This window comes from Gymnogyps californianus, chromosome 1 (genome assembly GCF_018139145.2).
Source record: "Gymnogyps californianus isolate 813 chromosome 1, ASM1813914v2, whole genome shotgun sequence".
Classification (NCBI taxonomy): Eukaryota; Metazoa; Chordata; class Aves; order Accipitriformes; family Cathartidae; genus Gymnogyps; species Gymnogyps californianus.
Genome location: NC_059471.1, coordinates 211,309,808 through 211,328,252, shown reverse-complemented (window position 1 = coordinate 211,328,252; position 18,445 = coordinate 211,309,808). Strand labels below are relative to the sequence as shown.

General features: G+C 45.1%; 1 protein-coding gene across 1 annotated transcript in view; it reads right to left on the bottom strand.

Moving 5' to 3' along the window:
* Window positions 1-18,445, bottom strand: part of FRMD4A (FERM domain containing 4A) — a 208,442-nt gene that overhangs the window by 83,133 nt on the left and 106,864 nt on the right. Inside the window, 2 exon segments of the mRNA XM_050897605.1 lie at window positions 9,246-9,338; window positions 17,357-17,451. Coding sequence (XP_050753562.1) covers window positions 9,246-9,338; window positions 17,357-17,451 — 188 coding nt within the window.

The following is an 18,445-nucleotide window of genomic DNA, read 5'->3' as shown; positions in this document are numbered from 1 at the left end:
AGTGACGGGGAGGCCAAGGATGGCACTGAGGATGTTTGCTGCTGATCAGGGTGACCGTGACTGATAACAGCGTGGCAGTGATTTTTGGGTGAGTTACTGCCTTTTCCAAAGGACTGGAGCTGGGGACTCACTATTGGCAAGAGGGGTACCTTCCCTCCAGCTCTGTGATACTGCTTCCATGCAGGGAGGCAAAACACCCCTCTTGGGCCTATTAAGAACAGGAAAGGGGAAAAATTCCAGAATAACAATCCCAAGTGGCTCTTCTCTCCCCTGGTGAAAACACTATTTTTCCCATGAAAAAGGAGAATAAAAGGTAAAACCAAATTTTATGGAAGAAGTCAGAATGAAGCAAAAGGATTTTGGTTTTGATGTGCAGTTGCCTTCCCCAGTGTTTCCTCCTGCCCTAGGTGGTAAATGCACTCAGACGTAAGAGAAAGGATTAAAATGGGCAGAGGTGTCTCCCATCTCCTTCCCAGCTGGCTGACTCCATTCTGGTTAGGATGCAGGACAGAGCTGTCAGCAGAGCTCGGTGGCTCTGTCAATGGACTGCCTCTTATTTCATTATTACAAAGCAACGGATAAAGAAGACCTCTTTTCTGCCTCATCCATCCTGGGGTCTGGCTCGTTATCCCTCACCATGTCATTCAAAACCTCAGAGGATAATTTGACAAATATGAGGCCGTTTGCTAACCAGGAAAAGAAAAATCACATGCATCGGTATAATGGACTTAAATGCAGATGTCATTATGTCCAGTGTCTCATGCTAAATGAGTATTCTGAGCAGCTCAGGCTGCAGAGCTCCTTTTATGTTCCAGCCCTGTTTGCTAATAGTCATGGGTGCGCACTTTTATGTGCTGACACTTAAAGCAGACAATGGTCATGCTAAATAGTTGGCCTGTTAAGTAATCAGCCAGGAATGAAAATCACCGGCGCTAAAAAGCTCCATTTACCTCCCCTTCTGCATTCATTTTGATTCTGATCCCATGTCCTGTCCCCTGTGCTTGTGCCATGCTCAGGCTCCCCTCGCCCAGCACCTGGGATCGGTATGCAGGGGACAGGACGCTGCAAGAAAGACCTATGTCAGCTTTTACCTCATTGCAAGGAAGCCACAAAACTGGAGGTGAATGTGATTCCAGCAATACAGGGAATTGCAGCTAACAAAAAAAAAAAAGCTGTGGATATTGTTTAACCTGAGCCTGTTCCCTCTCTCTTTCCCACCGGCTGTACTGTACTATGAAGCTGTTTGCACCTCTACCCACCGCCCATCCATTTTTCTCAGTGTTTGTAAGAGGTTGGTCCATTGAACTCCTGGAAAACCATGTGTTTTGGGGATATTTGCTCATTCCTATGCCTCATCTTCTCCATGTACAAAATACTAAGCGATCTGCTTTGGAATATATAGAGACCAGCTCTCTTCCTCTCTTCCAGGCTATACATCCTGGGAGTCTTTGCAAACTGCAAAGTGCTCCAGTATCAACATAGAGGAGGGAAGGAATCAAGGTGGTAATGCAGGCACATTCCTCCCTGATGTTTGGTTACAGCATCAAGCATCACCTAGAAAGGCACTGACCTCAGCACAGTGACTCCTCTGCCCTCTCACCAGCTGGGGAGCCAGGCCTGACCAAGCCATAAAAGCAGCAAGCCAGCTCAATATATTCTGCAAATCGCCACACCCCTGAAATGTCCCGCGAAGCTTAGCTTGCAAGAGAAGTGCATCTTTGTACAAAAAGGCTGTTGCAGCTCCTCTTTGCTTGGAGCGATGTGGTTATCTGTCCCAAGTGTGAGGTGAGAGCAGTGACCGGATCGCAGCAGCACACTGCCTTCCTCCCCTCCTCTCCCTCAGTCACCAGGGGAATTTCCCCACAGTCTCCTGAGCACCAGCCCAGCTCTTTCCTTCTCTTTGATCCTTACCAAGAGTGACATCTTGGCTATTAGAGGTGACTCGCTGGGTGCACTGTCTTGCGTAACACCATCCCTCAGTATTTGTAGAACTTCTTTCATCTGAGGATCTTGAACCATTTTAGGAGCAGAAATCCCTCCAGCCATTCCACCGTGTTGTCAGCAGCACACGAAAGTATGATTTGGCTGTGAAAGCTGGCATGGGCTTTACTTACTCACTGGCTCTACCCCTTTGTTCAATGCCACGACGACGGGACCCCTCATAGCAGACCTTTCTGCTTGCTTCACTGATGACAGCAAATCACGCCCACTGGTGTAAGGTAGAAATGCACAAATTGCAATGAAAATGGAAACAATGTCTGCATGACTTTGACCCAGTCAGAGAATCTGTGTGTAGGCATTGACATAGCTATTGCTGCTTGATCCAAATTAGGTACAAATCCTACACTGACAGCATCCATCATTTCTGCATAGTACCTATCATACTGTCTAAATGCTTCCCAAATTTAGACAAGACAATGCTGCCAGCATCAACACATTCAAAATGTGGCCCAAAACAACAAATTTTTAGAATGCTGCTTTTTCTTGCCCCTCCGGTGGCTAAATGGAAAGGAAAAACAACTTATCCCCTTCTCTAAACACAGCTCACTTACACAAATATATTCCCAGTTAAGCAGAAAACAGAAATGATGTTATGGGACTCAAGAGCCAGACTGCTATTAAGATGTGTGTGTAATGGATGGCTTAGCTCAGAGCTGTGTGCTAAGTAGCAGAGCCCCATTAGTTCCCTTCCTCAAGCAAAGGTCAGTTTTCACACAAGTAAATCTTCTGACTGGACAGAAGTTTCTCATATCTCTAAAGAGACTCTGAGGAGCAAAGCCTCCTCGCAGGCAATTTATTACACCTTCCCCCGGGTGAACAGAGCAGGGGGCCACCCTGAGAAGGCTGCAATAAATTGTCTGCAGGGAGCCTTGTCTTCCAGCACAAACAAGGTCTGAGCGACTGTATTTATGCACCGCGGCTGGGTGGGAGGAGGGGGTTGGCAGGGCTGCTGGCTTTTGGGATCTTCCCACTTAGTGTACACACAGCTGATGCACACCGACCAGGAAAACACATGCTGTACAAAGAGATCTGGCTTATGGTGCAGTTTTGCTGGACGTTATAGACAGAGCAGCTCACAGGAACCCCTGAAAGCAGCTTGGTTGTACTGGGTTGATTTTGCAGATTTAATATTCTGATTTTTTGCTATTGTTTCTACACCACCCCAGCAGTACATGGAGCTGTAGAGATATAATGTGAGCGGGAGATGGCTCTTTGTCTCCCCTTATACATAGCATAAGTCGCCTGCGAGCTTGGTGCGGGGAATTACTGGCTCAGTACCGGTAGTGAGAGCGGGTGAGGGAGACAGCAGAGCTGGAAGAAGCTCAGAGAAGAGACGGCTAGCCACGAGGCTGAGGACAGAGCACCCCAAGGTGCTGAAACATCTCAGGGCAGTCCCCTGAACTCTCCTGGGATGATCAAGCTCCATGGCAAAGTGGGGTCCAGCACTACCCTCCTTGCAGCTCCCCTTGCAGAGGAGTCTGCAGCTGACCAGGGAAGAGCAGAGAAGCAGAGTATGTATGTTTGTGTATGTATGATTTTCCCCCAGCATCTTCTCCTGGGTGCTAGCGGGTGAGATGAAGCATATTCATGGGTGAGATCAAACTCTGCCACTTCTGTCCCTCTCCCTTGGCTGCAAAATTGATGTATTTGATAATGTCCTTGGGCCTCTCTTCCCAGTTCCTGTAAACCCCTGTCTCACACCATGGGACAGGGAGAGGGCTGCTCCTTCTTGCTCCTCGGAGGGGAGAGACAGGAGCTGGCAATTCCTCATTCCCTGCCTGGAGCAAAGTGGTGGAGCACCACATACCCCTCTCTGGTGGGGAAAACTGTGGATGGAGAAACACAGCCCATTACATGCGAGACAAATAAACTGCTCTGGTTAATTTAGTGTGGTTCTATTCCGCTCTTCCTGCTGCAGCAGGCTGCTGTCATCACCACCCCCTAATCTAATTTCTTGGAGAGAAGGGAAGCTGAGTGGAAGTGAATGGCACATACAACCATGGTGTGCTGGGATCGCCACGTGAGTCGGGGAAGTTGGGAGCAGGATGCCAGTGAATCTGCACCCCATACATGTCTTCTGGCCAATGTGGGAGGCAGCAATGCATTTCAGCAACAAGTTGTAAGGTCCATCTAGCCCTATGAACAATCCATATTAGCAACCACTGTCTCTCTTCCTTCCAGGGTTAACTGTTTCCAAATGGTCTCCTGCTGCTTTTTTTTTTTAACAGTAGTCCTTTTCTAATGGAATATGGGTTTGAAGACTGGGTATAAAGGAGGGCTGAAAAAATAATATAGCATAAGGCCTCATTAGCAGCTGAAATCTAGTCCAATTCCATTCAGGTAGTCAGGCAAAGCCTTGTAGATGGGAAATGCCTCCTCAACCCTGGCTGCGCCAACCCTGTTTGAAATAATATTCTGAATTTATAGGCTGCCCTTGATGCACACAGAGGGGATTCGTCACGTGAAAAGAGGTAACTACAATGTAGATGCCTACATCTGAGCAGGGGTCTGAGGTCAGAGAAGAGACATAGGTATTTTAGACTGCAACTTATTGAATTCCAAAGCAGTAATCTAAAATAAGTTGGATGAATTGTTCCTGAAAAGTGCCTATTTCTTTCCAGTGGTTATACAGGGAGGCTGTGCTAATTAACCCTGACATAGAGCCGTCTACCAGGTAAACACCTCAGGTTTGGTGTGGCAAGTCCCATCCCAGACATCTGTCCCACCTGCCTCGGACCTGGACCACTGCAAGTGCACACAGAGCTACGTTCCTTCAAGTTAAAGGAAGCAACGAGGCGCATGAGCTTTGCACTCTGTGTTTCAGTACTGGTCTCTTATTTAAGGCCAGTTTGTTCTGTAGTAACTGTGGTAACCTGGCAAAACGTCTGGTCTCAATATTGAGAGTCCTGAGCCCCCATGGCTCCCATGCTGACTTCAGTCCAGCCAGTACGTATGAACACATGCCAGACGTTGCTGGACACAGGCATTCCTTTGTGGGAATACTGCCGGGCCATAGATACAAACTCTGCTCCACAGTGTATTTGAGTATTGAGGATTTATTTCACTTTTTTTTCCATGCCTTTCTGAAAGAAAAGCCTTTCCACGTGAGAGATGTTCTGATTTAGCGTGACGACTTCTGCAGTGAGTTGTCACTGTTTAGCTGGTGGAGCTACCCTGAGAACACATATATTCATTCCTGGGAAAAGATCCACCAGTGAAGTGAATTTTATTTGCTGAGCTTGTTCATATAAATTAACAGCATGACAAACATCCAGAAGATAAAGAGATCAGACCCATGCTGGTGGTGCCCTAGCTAAGGATTGCTAATCCCACAAGGCCATTGTTTGAGGATGAGAATTCACTGCAAAGCCTGGCCAACTTTGCTTTCTGTGAACAAACAGTGTGTCTGTGCTCTGGTCCTCTCTCACCTCAAAGATTTACACAAAGGGAGTAACTTTGTCTTCCTTCTCCTGCCTGTGTGAGTCAGAGCAAAATGCTTCCTTCCCTGCCAAAATATAACAACCTTTATTTGAACCCCTGCTAGCTCTGTTTTCCTCTAACCTCCTTGCTGCCTGGGTCTCCACACTTAGGTTCCTGCCCTTTATGGTGCAGCTCATGTTGTGAGGTACAGTTTTGCTGTCCTCTTCTGGTCTCAAAACACCTCTGTAAAATCAACTAGTCAAGCAATCCCTCCTTCCTTCATCCCCATCCTTTGCTTCTGCCAGACTTTAGCTGTGACTCTCATCTGATATGGTTTACCTGCACTATAAACCCTCTGAGGCAGGGAATGAGTTTCACCAACAACCAGGCAACCAGAGCTTTAGAAAGCCACCCAGGGAAGCTAATTCTAAGATGAGGACTAATATCACTCCCATCCTGTTGCCAGACATCCCACCTCCCCTGCAAGACACATAGCACTCCCTCTTGCTTTGATGTATGGCTTTAAAGCTATATAAACAGATATTAGCAGAGTCTCATAAAATAGTATTGCACAAGAATAGCCATGGGGCAGTTCACAGCTGCCCAAGCAGTTCTGATTGCTTCCTAGATTCCTATGTTGTTCTCAATGGAAAGCTTCCAGAGAAGCACTAGATGACAACCTGAGGACAGAGAGGCTTCAGTTAGCTGTGCAAGTGTATAAAGGCAGAAGTAATTTATTCCAAACTAATGCTAAGAACATCCTTATGAAAACCTCCTTCTTTGTCACAGTGCTGTGAAATTTTTGATCTTTGATTACGGAAGAGAGTAAAGACACTGGACATCAATGTTCAACAATGTCAAACCCCAGGGAAATGTGTGTCAAAAGATGAAGCTTCAACAGTGTTGCAGAGAGTTAAATAAGGGAGGAGAATTTCACGCTGCAAAGCTTGTGAAACTTCCTATTTTCAGCATGGTTCTTCCAAGAAGCCTTTGCTTAAAAAGGCATGCTTCCTTTAAATGTACTTTTAGAGCAATCTAAAAACTACGGCATCTGTGGTAGGCATGCTGCCCATCAACATTGCTGCAGGCATGTTAAGGGTAAAAACAATTTGATGGTCACATAAAAGGTGAAAATGGTTTCTCTGTAGCTTCTCCTCTTCACAGACTACCATTTACTGTTCTTGCCTGAAGCTTCATGTCTTCAGTAGTTACCCAGTGTGGTTGAATTGTACATTTACTTCGACTAGAGGGAAAAACCGACATGATTACTAAATCCTGATATAGTAAACAGATTTCTCTATAATCAACATCTGGCACATCCAGTTACTTGTATCACTATCTCCCCAATTAGGACCCCCAGCACCAACCTAAGCTTTCTCAGCTGCAATGCTTGGGAGAAGTAATGCAAGAAACGTATCTGCAAACACAGGCAAGCCTTTACCAATGATATAGTAGGTGTCATGGGCTCCCAGTCCCTTAAAAATTAACACATTTGTAATTAGGTATGGTACAGCATTAATTATCTCTGCTTTCCACCTCATGGCAGCAAGGGAGAGGGTGCATTCTGTTTATGGTATGGATATGGATGGCTCTGCAAGCCGCTGTGCACCCCCAGATTATCAAAATAAAACCTCATCTATGGGTGGGTCTCTTCACAACGTTTCCTTCAGCCCTTGCTTTAGTTCCTAAGCCAGAACTGAAGCCGCTGGGTAGCAGATACGTGGGGCCTTTCCAACTTCAGCCAGCTGGCTGGAGTCGATTTCTTCTCCAATTGCCTTCTGCTCAGATCAGATTTGGGGACAGACGTGGGAACTCTTTACGTGCTGGGAAACTTTTTCAACTTCTTGCCAGCGTCTGGCATCCACAGGGGAAACAAACAGTAGAAAAGCCATGGTAAGTTAATGCCCATTCCTAACTCTTGAGGCATCTGGCCTTCCAGTCCAATTCAAATTGTAACTCAGTGTGACAATCCACTCATTACTACCACAAATAAGAGTATAAGCCCATAGTCAGTCTGGTTTTCAACACTGACTTCTCAGACACCGAATGCTGACTTTTCCCCTATGGATTTCCCCTATGGATTGCGATTCCGGAACAGGAGAGGTCACTCATTTACTAACTGTTGTATGGATCCATAGTCCTAAGATGTCTCTTGGCTAAGATCCTGCTAGAATGACTTGTCTCCACTGTGCTGCCAACTTTCATGAAACAATACAGATGGCAATATTTATGCTCGTTGAGTGGTCTTTGAAATGAATATGAGAGCGGCTGAGTAGCACCGGCTTCCACACATTTAGCAGTTCCGCTCCTAAAATCTGCACTTAGCTCTTGCTCAGTCAGAGCTTTCCCTGCTTTCCGTGGATTCCCTGTCCTAGCACAGACTCCTCAATTTGGCCCCTAGGCAAGATGCTTGATAACAGAGCTGCTGTGTTCTTAATGAGTTAGGTTGCTTGTTTGTTTGTTTGTTTTTAAAATTTGCCTAGAAGTCTAACACTTTTGCAGAAGAGCACCAACAGTTTTGTGTAGTTCTAAGCACAGGTGGATCTGGATCGTGTACACTGGAAATGTTCAGCTCTGGATCTACCCTTATGGTTTGAAGCACCCAAAATGTAGACTAAGCTCTTCTCTTGGGAGACAGCAGGCTAGTTCTGGAGTCATGGGGCTTTACACAGCCTTGATTTGTCATAAGATATATCCACCACTAAATATGGGGACATAACAGAACAAAGAGTCTCTTCTCTTGAGAAGCCTCCCTTCTAATTGAAGTTAAATGAATGACAATCACTATGTGGGGAAAAAAAAGCTTCACTCAGGGGAAGAAACTCAAAAGTAGGTCTTCAGTTTTTGTGGGTACGATGGAATGAATGAGAGTGATGTCAGATGTAATATAACACTGGAGTGGAAAGGCTAACAGAAAAAGACACAGTAACACTGCACTGGCTAGTTCTAGACATGAGCTATCCATTAAAAGTAAGTCAAAACCCTCAACTTAATTTTGTACATATGCCATCCCAACCCCCAGCCTCTCTCTGGGTGTTTTAAAGCTGCAAGAGCAAATTTGTCTTCTCAGAAAATATCTCCGTTGGAGGCAAAGACACTGTGTACACAAGAGCACTGGCAGCTTCTCGCAGCTTCCAAAAACTAACAGTTCCTTACAAAATTCCCAGATGAAGAGAAATTCTCCCAAACTGCCATAATCTTCATTAAAACCTTTCTAGTCTGGTCCGGTCCAGTCTATGAATATGTTCTATGCCCATGCAGAAGCCAACTGGCTGCCACAAAATGCCATCATTTGCTATTTGCAGGTAATTCATTATACCATTACGTGATTGAGTCCAGAAGGCAAATACGACAGAGCTATACCGGGATTAATTTGGTCCCTGACATAACGCACACCCTGGGCACAATCCGGAGGAAACGGATGGCTTGCCGGCGAGGAAGCGAGGGTTTTCCCTCCAGGTAGCTGGCTCAGGTTGGTTATCCTGGCAGAAAGAGGTCTTTGTTCTGCAGCCCTACCCAGCTTGGACTTTCCAGGAGTTCAAAACCCACAAATAAAAATGTAAAGACATAACATCTGATCTTGCCCTCGTACAAGGTTTCCCTGTGGGCAGCTATGGGTGTTAGTGTGGCTACTACTTATTTACACTTGTGTGAGATGAGTTTTCAAAGCCAAAGAGCTCAAAAGAAACCTCTGTAAAAGTGTGTGTTTGTCCACAGGTGTTTCTACAACGTGAGAAACCGACAGCCTCATTTCCTGGCCTCTAGGGAACGGGTTGTCCGTACTAGCTGTATCCCATGGGAAGGGCTTGCCATCGCGCACTTACCTGACACAAAAGTACAAAACAACCGGTCCTGACTTTTTTGGGAAGTCATGTTCCAGCACCCGGCGGTCCAGCTGAAGCCAGTTCAAGTGTCCCCTGGCAAGAGAAGAGACAGTTTTGAGCCTGGCACCAAAGAGGTTTCTTGCTACTCATGGCAATGAGGTCTGAGGTGTTACAAAAGATGAACTGAAGCACATGCTATTTGCCCTCGGCTATTGCATGGTATTTGAAAAACACACAATAAATGTTTGAGGAGCGGAGGCGATATCATCCTGGCAACATTTCAGTCTGGGAATCGAACTGCTAAAGTTCAATCTGTCAAGGTGAAAGCTGGCAGCACCGAGCAGGCAGGACAGCCCAAAATGTTATGAGCTTCACCTTTTTATTACAACCCCCTGGAGCAGTCGTATCATTAAAAGTCTGTCAAGATTTTCATTAGAAATCCTTATTGTTAAGAGTTTCCACAACACCTGCAATATTTCACTCAAGGCTAAACTTGACTCTACAGCCTCAGACAGTTTATTTACCACCCACATGCCTGCAATAGCCTCTCTAGGTTCGTCCAGCCTTCGTTTTTCGTCCTTCAGAGAGCTCCTGAAACACAGCTGCTCTGTGAAGCGTTCCAGCTCCAATTACCACATGCTGCTTTTATTTTGCCTAGATGGTACCTGTCGCTATTATTTTCTCCTATAATTTATCCATTCGTGCCTTGCTGCTGGAAGCTTTCCTGGGCAGGGACTCTGTTCTTTGTCACGTTCCCCACATTGTAGAGTGCTGTGTGTGCGTGAGAGGTATTTTATAAATACCATTATTTGCATTACTGGGGCACCTCACTCCCCAGCTGAGATAAAGGCCCCGTTAAATTAGGCACTGTGGAAATACATAGGGTAAAATTCAGGCCCCACTGAAGTCGGTGGGAATTTTGCTGTTGCCTTCAGTGATGCTAGGGCTGCATCCTGTGAGTGTTTTGCTATTGATTTCAGTCAGACCAGATTTCACCCAGAGGGAGAGGCAGCCCTTGCCTTCAGCACTCTGCTGTCTAGACAAGCAAGGGGAGAGAGAATTGAAGTGATTTTGGGGAGAATCTTGCAGCAAATAAAGCTGAAAATGGAACTCAGATGTCCTGAGCTCTATTCCAGTGTCTATTAGCCAGCTCATGCTAATCTTCAAGAATAATTCTTCATTCCACTGAAAATGAAAAAAAAAAAAAGGAAAAAAAAGGCTTGGTTTTAGGAAAAACATTAAATTAACTTCTAGGGTTGCCACAAGCCTTAACAATGTACACTGTCAGCACACTCAGCTTTCACAAGCGTCTGCCCGTTACCCCTTAGCAACGCGTGTGCTTTGGGCAACTGAGAAGCCCCTTTGGAAAGTAAGCAACGACATCTATTTAGCAATTTAACCAGATTTGTAGCTCCCCCACTCCATCTTTTTGAGAAAAATAAATAAAAGGGAAAGTAGCAGTTTCAGGAGGCTTTGAATCACCTGGGTTCAATTTGAATTTCTGTACAGCTGCCCTGGCTTACGTAGATGCAGAAAAGGATGGGCAGCTCAGGGACCTTCAAGCCCAGGCAGCTCCGGGCTGCCCTGGAGACCAGCTGGGACATCGTGTGTGTTCACCTCACCTCACCTCAGCACAGCACGCTGCTTTGCACTGTCTAAGGAATTCAAAATTACTGGTGAGCTCTACTCATCGCTCCAGTGGGTTCAGGATCAGACATTTATAGAGAAGCTATCTCGCGTCAAATTTTGCCATATGGAAGTCAGGCGTTCAGTTTAAGCAGCCTTTGCATCTGTTTTGCAAGAGTACCAAGTCTCAACTAGGTACAAGTGATACGTGTGGAGTTGGGGACTTTTCAAACTCATCCTGGACATCTTTTGGTGTACAAAAAGGATCAAACCCTTTTTTATCCCCTGCTCTAGACACCTGTGTGTTTCTCTCCAAGATATTTTAACTTTTAGTCAGTTTTTTCTCTAGATAAATTTTTTAAATAAGTTTTTTCTCTATTTTTTTTCTCTAGGTAAAGGGCAGCCTGAACTGTGTATTAGGGGCACATACTTACTAGCAGCGTGGCTACTGGAAAGGGGTGACATAATGCAGATTTTCAAGCCCAACTAGTCATTTCATATGTGTCTATTGCAGTACATGGGCTGAGGGCAAGTCTGCCCAGCCTGGGACAGTGCTGTGCAGTGATACTGCCCGGGATCAGGGGTGAGGATGGCCATGTTAACGGGCTGGGTGTATGGGCTAACTGGTCTTGTTCTCAACAGGCTGCGTAGCTGGGCACACAGCACGATGAGGTCTCCTTCTGTCATTTCTGCTGCTGGGATGCAGTCGCCCAGCGCTAGTGCAGGATCCCTGCATCACGCCCTGTTGTTCAGCACAGATATGTACTTTAACAAGGCTTGTTTTTTAGAAGACAGATGCTCCAGGCTGTCAGAAAATAAGCCCCATCATTGAAAGATTCTCAGCCTGGGCACCCAAAAATGAGAGGCATCCACATTTCCCGCTGCATCCCCCTTCTTGAAATCTGTCTGGTTTCCTATTTTTTTGTCCTGAAGTGCTGTTATGTTTCTTCTAACAGGACTCAGGAAGGCTGAAATTAACTGAAGGCCACAGTATGCATGGGGATTGAAACTAGACATGCTCACCCATTCCTAGCCAAAGTACAAAATGAGCATTTAACCATGTAGGCCATGGTACAAAACACTGTCAGAGCAAGGAAAAGCCACACTAAGTCTGACATCCTATCCTGAACCTGTCCAGCTGCATTTGTATCACCAAAGTAGCAGCCACCAGCAGCTGATGGCATTACACATCGGTTCCCATTGAGACCGATTTGTTGACAATGGATTTACTGTCTACCTCTATGTTTATTCAACAGAAATGTCTGGGTTTGCCTAACATGTACAACGAAGGGTTGAGAAGCCATGGTGCACAGAACAATAATTCACTTCAAGGTACTTCTTATTTTGAAAAGACTTGCTCTTTTCATTCTCACTGCATTTTAGCTTGAGAAACTGGTTGATATAATCAGTACAAAAAGCATATGTGCATAATACCATAACCTGGTATGTATGCATACCAGGTTACACATTTATGTTGCACACGTACACAGTTGTGCGTACTGAATAATACATTTAATTGCCACCGAGTTTTTGGGTTGAAGAGTTTCATTACTCTCATCTGCATGGAGCTCAAATCCAAAGCTCCTTCAGAGGAGGAAGGTCACTTAAATAACTGCCAGGAGCTAACTGCTCACTGTACTCAATTACCACTTACAGTCTTTCATCACTGAGGGCCTCTGCACTGCAGATTGTCACCTAACTCCTTGTTTTCAAGCGTGCATGTGTGGCATGTAGAGAACAGCAGCAGTGAACAGTCGCTGGCATCCGCCTGTGAATGTGGTCTATTGGGGAGCCAAGCTCCAACACCGTTACACCACAAAATGCTTTGCTCTGGAAGCTATCTTCCTGTCTTCAGCAGAACTATTCATGGAGTATGATCCCATGTAAGACAGAGAAAAGTATGGGCATATAACCCTAGGCATATAGTAATCCTGACAGTTTTCATGGACCAATTTAGGCAGCTTGCACTGGGATCCCATTCATACATGCCTATGTCTATCTGGATTTCCTTTGTGGTTCAATTGAGAGACACAAAGTAGCCTTTGTTTCATTATTGCCATTGATTTGCTCATTTGGGTATTTATATCAGTGTATTCACAAATAATGGTGCAAGCAGTTTTGGGTGACCTATAGGGAGACTGAATATTGGAAGCCAGATCATTTTTCTCGGTTGGTTGTACTCATGTTGGCAGTTAAACTGGTGTGTCGATAACAAATACATAATCGCTTTTAGAAAAAGAAACTGTAACATTTATGTTACAGACTGAGTATGGATTTTGGTGCCCAGGGTTCGTATTGTCAATTGCATGCAGTAGTTCTGTTTTCTTTTATCAGGGCTTTCAGTAGAGAGTGGTACATCAATGAATACTTTGCCTCCAGGTGGTTCTGTTTATACAGTTTTACTGGTTAGTGCCCAGTTTTCTGAAAAGTGGATCCACACTGATTTGTGTTATAAAGGTATTTGGACCAATAAACCAACTCACACCCCTTCAGTGTCAAACTCATGTTGAACTGAATGGACATTGAGAAAGACCTATTCATGTAATAGAAACCATATAAACTATTTTACATTTCCATCAATCATGACAGAAACAAAAAACCGCTTTAACCTCACAGATTTTCTTGTTTAAGTCTTAATCCTTCAACAGAAATACTTTTGAAGGGGCTGCAAAGCTCAAGGAGCTATATGAGTTTAACTATACAGATTCTGCAAAACGGTGGACTTGTTGACAAAGGAACTAGTCTAACGCCAGGGCAGGACGTTATTCTGGGAGCTGCACCCTCCATTGGACTGGCTGTTCAACCAGGATATGGGACAGCTGGTCCCTCGTTTTGGCTCTGCCACATGGCTGCAGGGTGGAAATAGACTTCCTCCCAGTTCCCAGAGATGAGAGAGTATTCCAGGGAAGAGTTGTACCCTGCTCTTCCCTTGCCATCCCCTTGGCCATAGGATCCTGAGCTGAGCAAGGGCACTCTCTGTCATTACCTTATCACATTAGTAGAGTCTCTAGCACAAGTGTAACACAAATAATGGGGGCCTCAATGCCTTGCAGTTTTTATCCTATATATTAGCTAACTGAAGAAGCTGCTCTGCAGGTTCTCCTCTGGCAAGGGAGCAAAAGGGTTTGGATCAGCTTTTGGGTGGACCCATGGAGAGGGGGAACTGTGGGATGCAAAAGTTGGTAGTTCTCCATGGAGCAGGTGACTCACGTCTAAGGACAAGTAAAGGACATGGAAAACCTGCCCGTGGCCCAGACGGGGCATCTGCAGCGAACAGAAGGGTAATCCTGACCACTTGCGCTCAGTGAATGCTGGAAGAGCCTATGCCAAGGGAAAGGGTGGCTAGCAGAGATTCATAATCAGCTGAACTAAAAAAAAAAGCCCTTTCCCATTCCTTTTCACTCTTAATCAACCAGCGTATAGCTCTTCTAGCTTCATGTGAAGCTTGGCCCCATGTGCTGTACAGGGACACCCTTTTGACCTGTGCTCTCCCACAGTTAATGGCTCACACCATAAAGCGTTCCTATGATCATTAAAATAGGAGGCGTTATTCTCTCCTCCATAATAGTCTGACAATCTAATTTTAGTCACACTGAATGCAGTAATGACCCTATATTATCACAAGAAACTATTAAGTCGCCAACGCAAAGGTTGTTCCTATTGATTTTCTTCTTAGGTTGTCATGATAGAGCAAAACTAATGAATGGAAATCCCCAGTCCAAACCATTTCTAAATAAATTACTCTCATAGAGCTTTTACTCTTAAATAGAAGAATTGATTTAATACTTTAGTGGCTTTTCTTCTTTCTAAACTTGCAATTTAGCCAACCCCAGACTACGTTTATGAACCAGGCTTGTTCTGTTTTAGCTGGTTATGAGTTCCCTTCAAGTAAGGCACATGGAAACTCAGCGAAGAGTGAAGAGAAGGAAATCCCTGAGGGCCTGTGTCATAGAATTAAAGGGTTTCTTTTTGTGTGCCTGGTCTCTATCAGCTACAGGGCTGTGTTAGGTGCTCTGCAAACACACATTAAGAAACTGTTTTTCCTACTTTTTGAAGAAAGGATTTTCTTTAAACTTCCATTTCACCTTGCAGGTTAAGATCTGTGGTACAGACAGCCTAGTTTATTTTCTGAAGGTGACATGGGACATCTATTTCCAAGACTCAGTCCAACTCCCCAGGTATATTTTTTTGGCTGTGTTCAGTCAAATAAAACAATTGCTGTTTGTGCCAACTCTATTCAAAGCTTTTTACAACTGAAGAGGAAATATTTTTGTCAAGGTTATTTTCACAGCACTGAAGAAGCCTCAGTGCAAAGGTCAGACTCACTATGGGACAGCAGAAGGGCTGCAGACCAAGCTTCATATCAGCTAGGACTTACTGGCATGTTTCTGGGTTGCGTTTACTAGATTTAAGGAGAGTGTCCCCAAATCTTTCATCTAGGCTGGCCAAGAATCTCCTAAAATGCACCCTGCTCCATCTTGACTACAGGTCAAGAAGGTGACCAGGTGAGTGGATTCCATCACCTCACCCTTTGAAATCCCGTCTAGACAGTGTGCATCCATCTGCATCCGCTGTGCATCTTTAAGCACTGCCTCAACCGCGTCTGTCGGCTTCTCGCGCTTCCTCCCATCGCTAACCCAGATCTTTGCTCCCGCCGCTCCGTGTTAAACCTGGAAGCCCCAGGGGAGGCTGGGCTCTCTCTAATTGCTGACACCTCCTCATTAGCTTCCCTTGCACTCCCAGGGGAGCCCTGTGCCCACTCAGCTGAGCTGAGAGCTGGGACTTGCTCAGCTGCTATCTGGTTGCAGTCTGACATGTGTTTCTTGTTTTTAACCTGTGCTGTTAGGACGGTTAAGGGAATATTTTCATCTCTTAGTCTGCTTTGGCTTCCCTGCATGGCTTTCATGCACCCCTCAGGCAGCACCCACTGAGTAACTTGCTCTCTCCAATAAGAAATAACACCTTGGTGAGGAGCAATTTCCTCCTCCTGCTTTATAAATTGCCAGTGCCTCCTACTGTTCCTCCTTGGAGGACCAGTCTCATTAATTTGTGTTGGGCTGGCGATCTCCTACAGGGCTGAGCTGCTCATGTCAGTGAGATGGGATGGATTCTGGGATCTCCTTTGGTTCAGGTCCTGCTTCTGCACGTGCCTGATGCCGAGCGTTCCTCCATCCTGGGAGCTGCGTCCTGAGATGGCCTCAGGCTGCCCAAGGCAGGCGCTTGCCAAAGGAACGGGCTCTAGAGGGTTGATCGCTGCTAAGATGAATATGGATATGTTTGTGCAATTACCCAGCAGCCTCTGATTACCCGATCCCAAATCATTATTCCAGCAGATAATTTACATTTCCCTGCCATTTCAGCAGGAGCGCGGAGCTGGCTCATGACAGCAATACTGCTGACTCAGCTGTTCTGGGAACACAGCATTGAAAATCTTGGTTTTTTAAAACTATATAAGTGCGGGAAGCCTCTTCCTGATTAATACACAAAAAAAATCCCTATTGCAAACCAAGGTGGAGTATGGTGGGTGTGCATAGGAGACAGCCCATATGCCGAGGACAGTCTAACTACGGAGAGAAAACAGGCAGCTGGAAAAATGTAGCAGGGCCTGTGCAGTAGCGCTGAGAGGTCACAGCCTAGGACTAATCATAGAATTTGGCAGACCTTTAATGTTTCTCCAGAACTAAATTTGTACTTGTCTTTTAAACAGGGAGTAGAAATGGCCTGTCTTGAGACAAAAACTCAAATTTTGTGGTAATACTAGGACTCTGGGAACTGGGGTTCAGTGCAAACAACCAACATTGCCTGAGGTGACTGCAGTGTCAGGGTCCCATCCTTTGGTTTAGGTCAGCCATAAGGCTGTTGTGTGATTCCTGGTAAGGTCAAATCCTTTCCACAATGGAAATTTTATATTTAAAAATGCTTTTTGTTCACATTAAATTTGGCAATCCCTTCCTTTCCCACACTTTCTTCTTTCCCTTTTTTAAGAAACTCTAATCTGGGATCTAAAACATCAGAAATAATAGAGTAATTTTGTGAGGTTGGGGTTTTTTTTTCTTTCCTTCAAATAATTTAGCATTACTTTTAAGCCTGCTTGAGTGAATAAGCTGATTAACGCGTTAATTGAACAGTTCCGCCAATCTGGTAATAATTTTGAACTAGCGAATGGATCTTAAGTCCACGAGAGCTTAAGCTAACCTTTTACCAATGCCAAATGACACCAACTCTTTGAACATGGGATTAGGAAGGGATTGTTACTGCCTCTGTACACCTCCAGCCATGCTTAACTCGCCATGAGAGGCCTCCAGCCCTCTGAAGAAGAGGCAGTACAAGACAGACTCTGATATGAGGTCCATGCCTTCCTAGACCTTGGTCTAGGACCTTGGGGTACACAGGCCTTCTACACTGGTCATTTTGCTTAGGACAAAACTGCCAAGATTTCTGTGATCTCAGAGTTACCTCTTAGGTCTTTGATTTCTCGCACTTACGTTTCATCTGTGAATGCAATTCCGAAGTACTCCTTCTCCTTCAGGTTGAAATGAGAAGCCACCAAGTCAAGCAACTCCTTGGCCAAAAGCTTTGGCTGGAAAACAAGAATGAAAGTAAAAGTGATTAATGAGGAGAACTTGGACAGAACTGCACTGTGCTTCTGGAGGGAGACGCTATCCTTGAAGGTACTCCGCTGCTGTTGCTTTTATGTTCCCTGTGGTGTTCAAGCTAAATCTGCAAGCCACATTAGCTCCTTGAAATGAGCAGTAGTTTCCCTCCTAGGTAAATACTAAAAACCTGGTGATTCTGACCTCTTCAGTGCTTAATGTCTCTGCAGACAGATGATCTGCCACCTGCCAGTGTTCAGATCTACCATGACCAGCTCACTTATGCCTCTCAGATAATTTTAGTTGTTAAAGCTTTTTATCAAGGACCTTTGCAAACACATTTCAGACGCCCACTCTCACACACACAGCACAGATATATGCTCATAACACTAAGAAAATACATAGTGCGAAAAGATAGGATGTGACAGGACCAAATGAGAAGTAAATGACAGAACAAAATAGTTTCCCATTCAGTATTGCTTGTCATTTAGAGATAAGGATATATCCTCAAACTTAGGCACTTGGAAGGAAAAAGAGGAAAGTAACACACACTTTCGAAACACCCTTTATAAAAGCATAAAAGCCAAGCTCAGAGAAACTATTCACTCCATAGGGAGGACGATGCATTACTACCTTTTCTGCAAAACCTTATTTGACTTTTAAGTCTAATGCGTCCTCCTGCCTCTATGAATTTTCACCAGCTCTGCTGAGCTCCTCTGTTTCCTACCGGACTACTGAAGTCTTGGCCATAACAGAGCTCTTGTCCTGACTGTCACTGGTAGGAAACAGGGGTGCAAAGGATCCAGGTAGATGCAGCCTGTGATCCCACAGCCTGTAATAGCCCCAGATCCCAGAGCTGCAATGGTTACAGCAGCTCTGGCACAGCTGGGGTCAGAGATCCCAACAATGTTCACTGGTGACTGCTCATAAGGATTTGGGCTACAAATCTCTGTGCTGCAAGCCTCAGTGAAAATAAAGCTG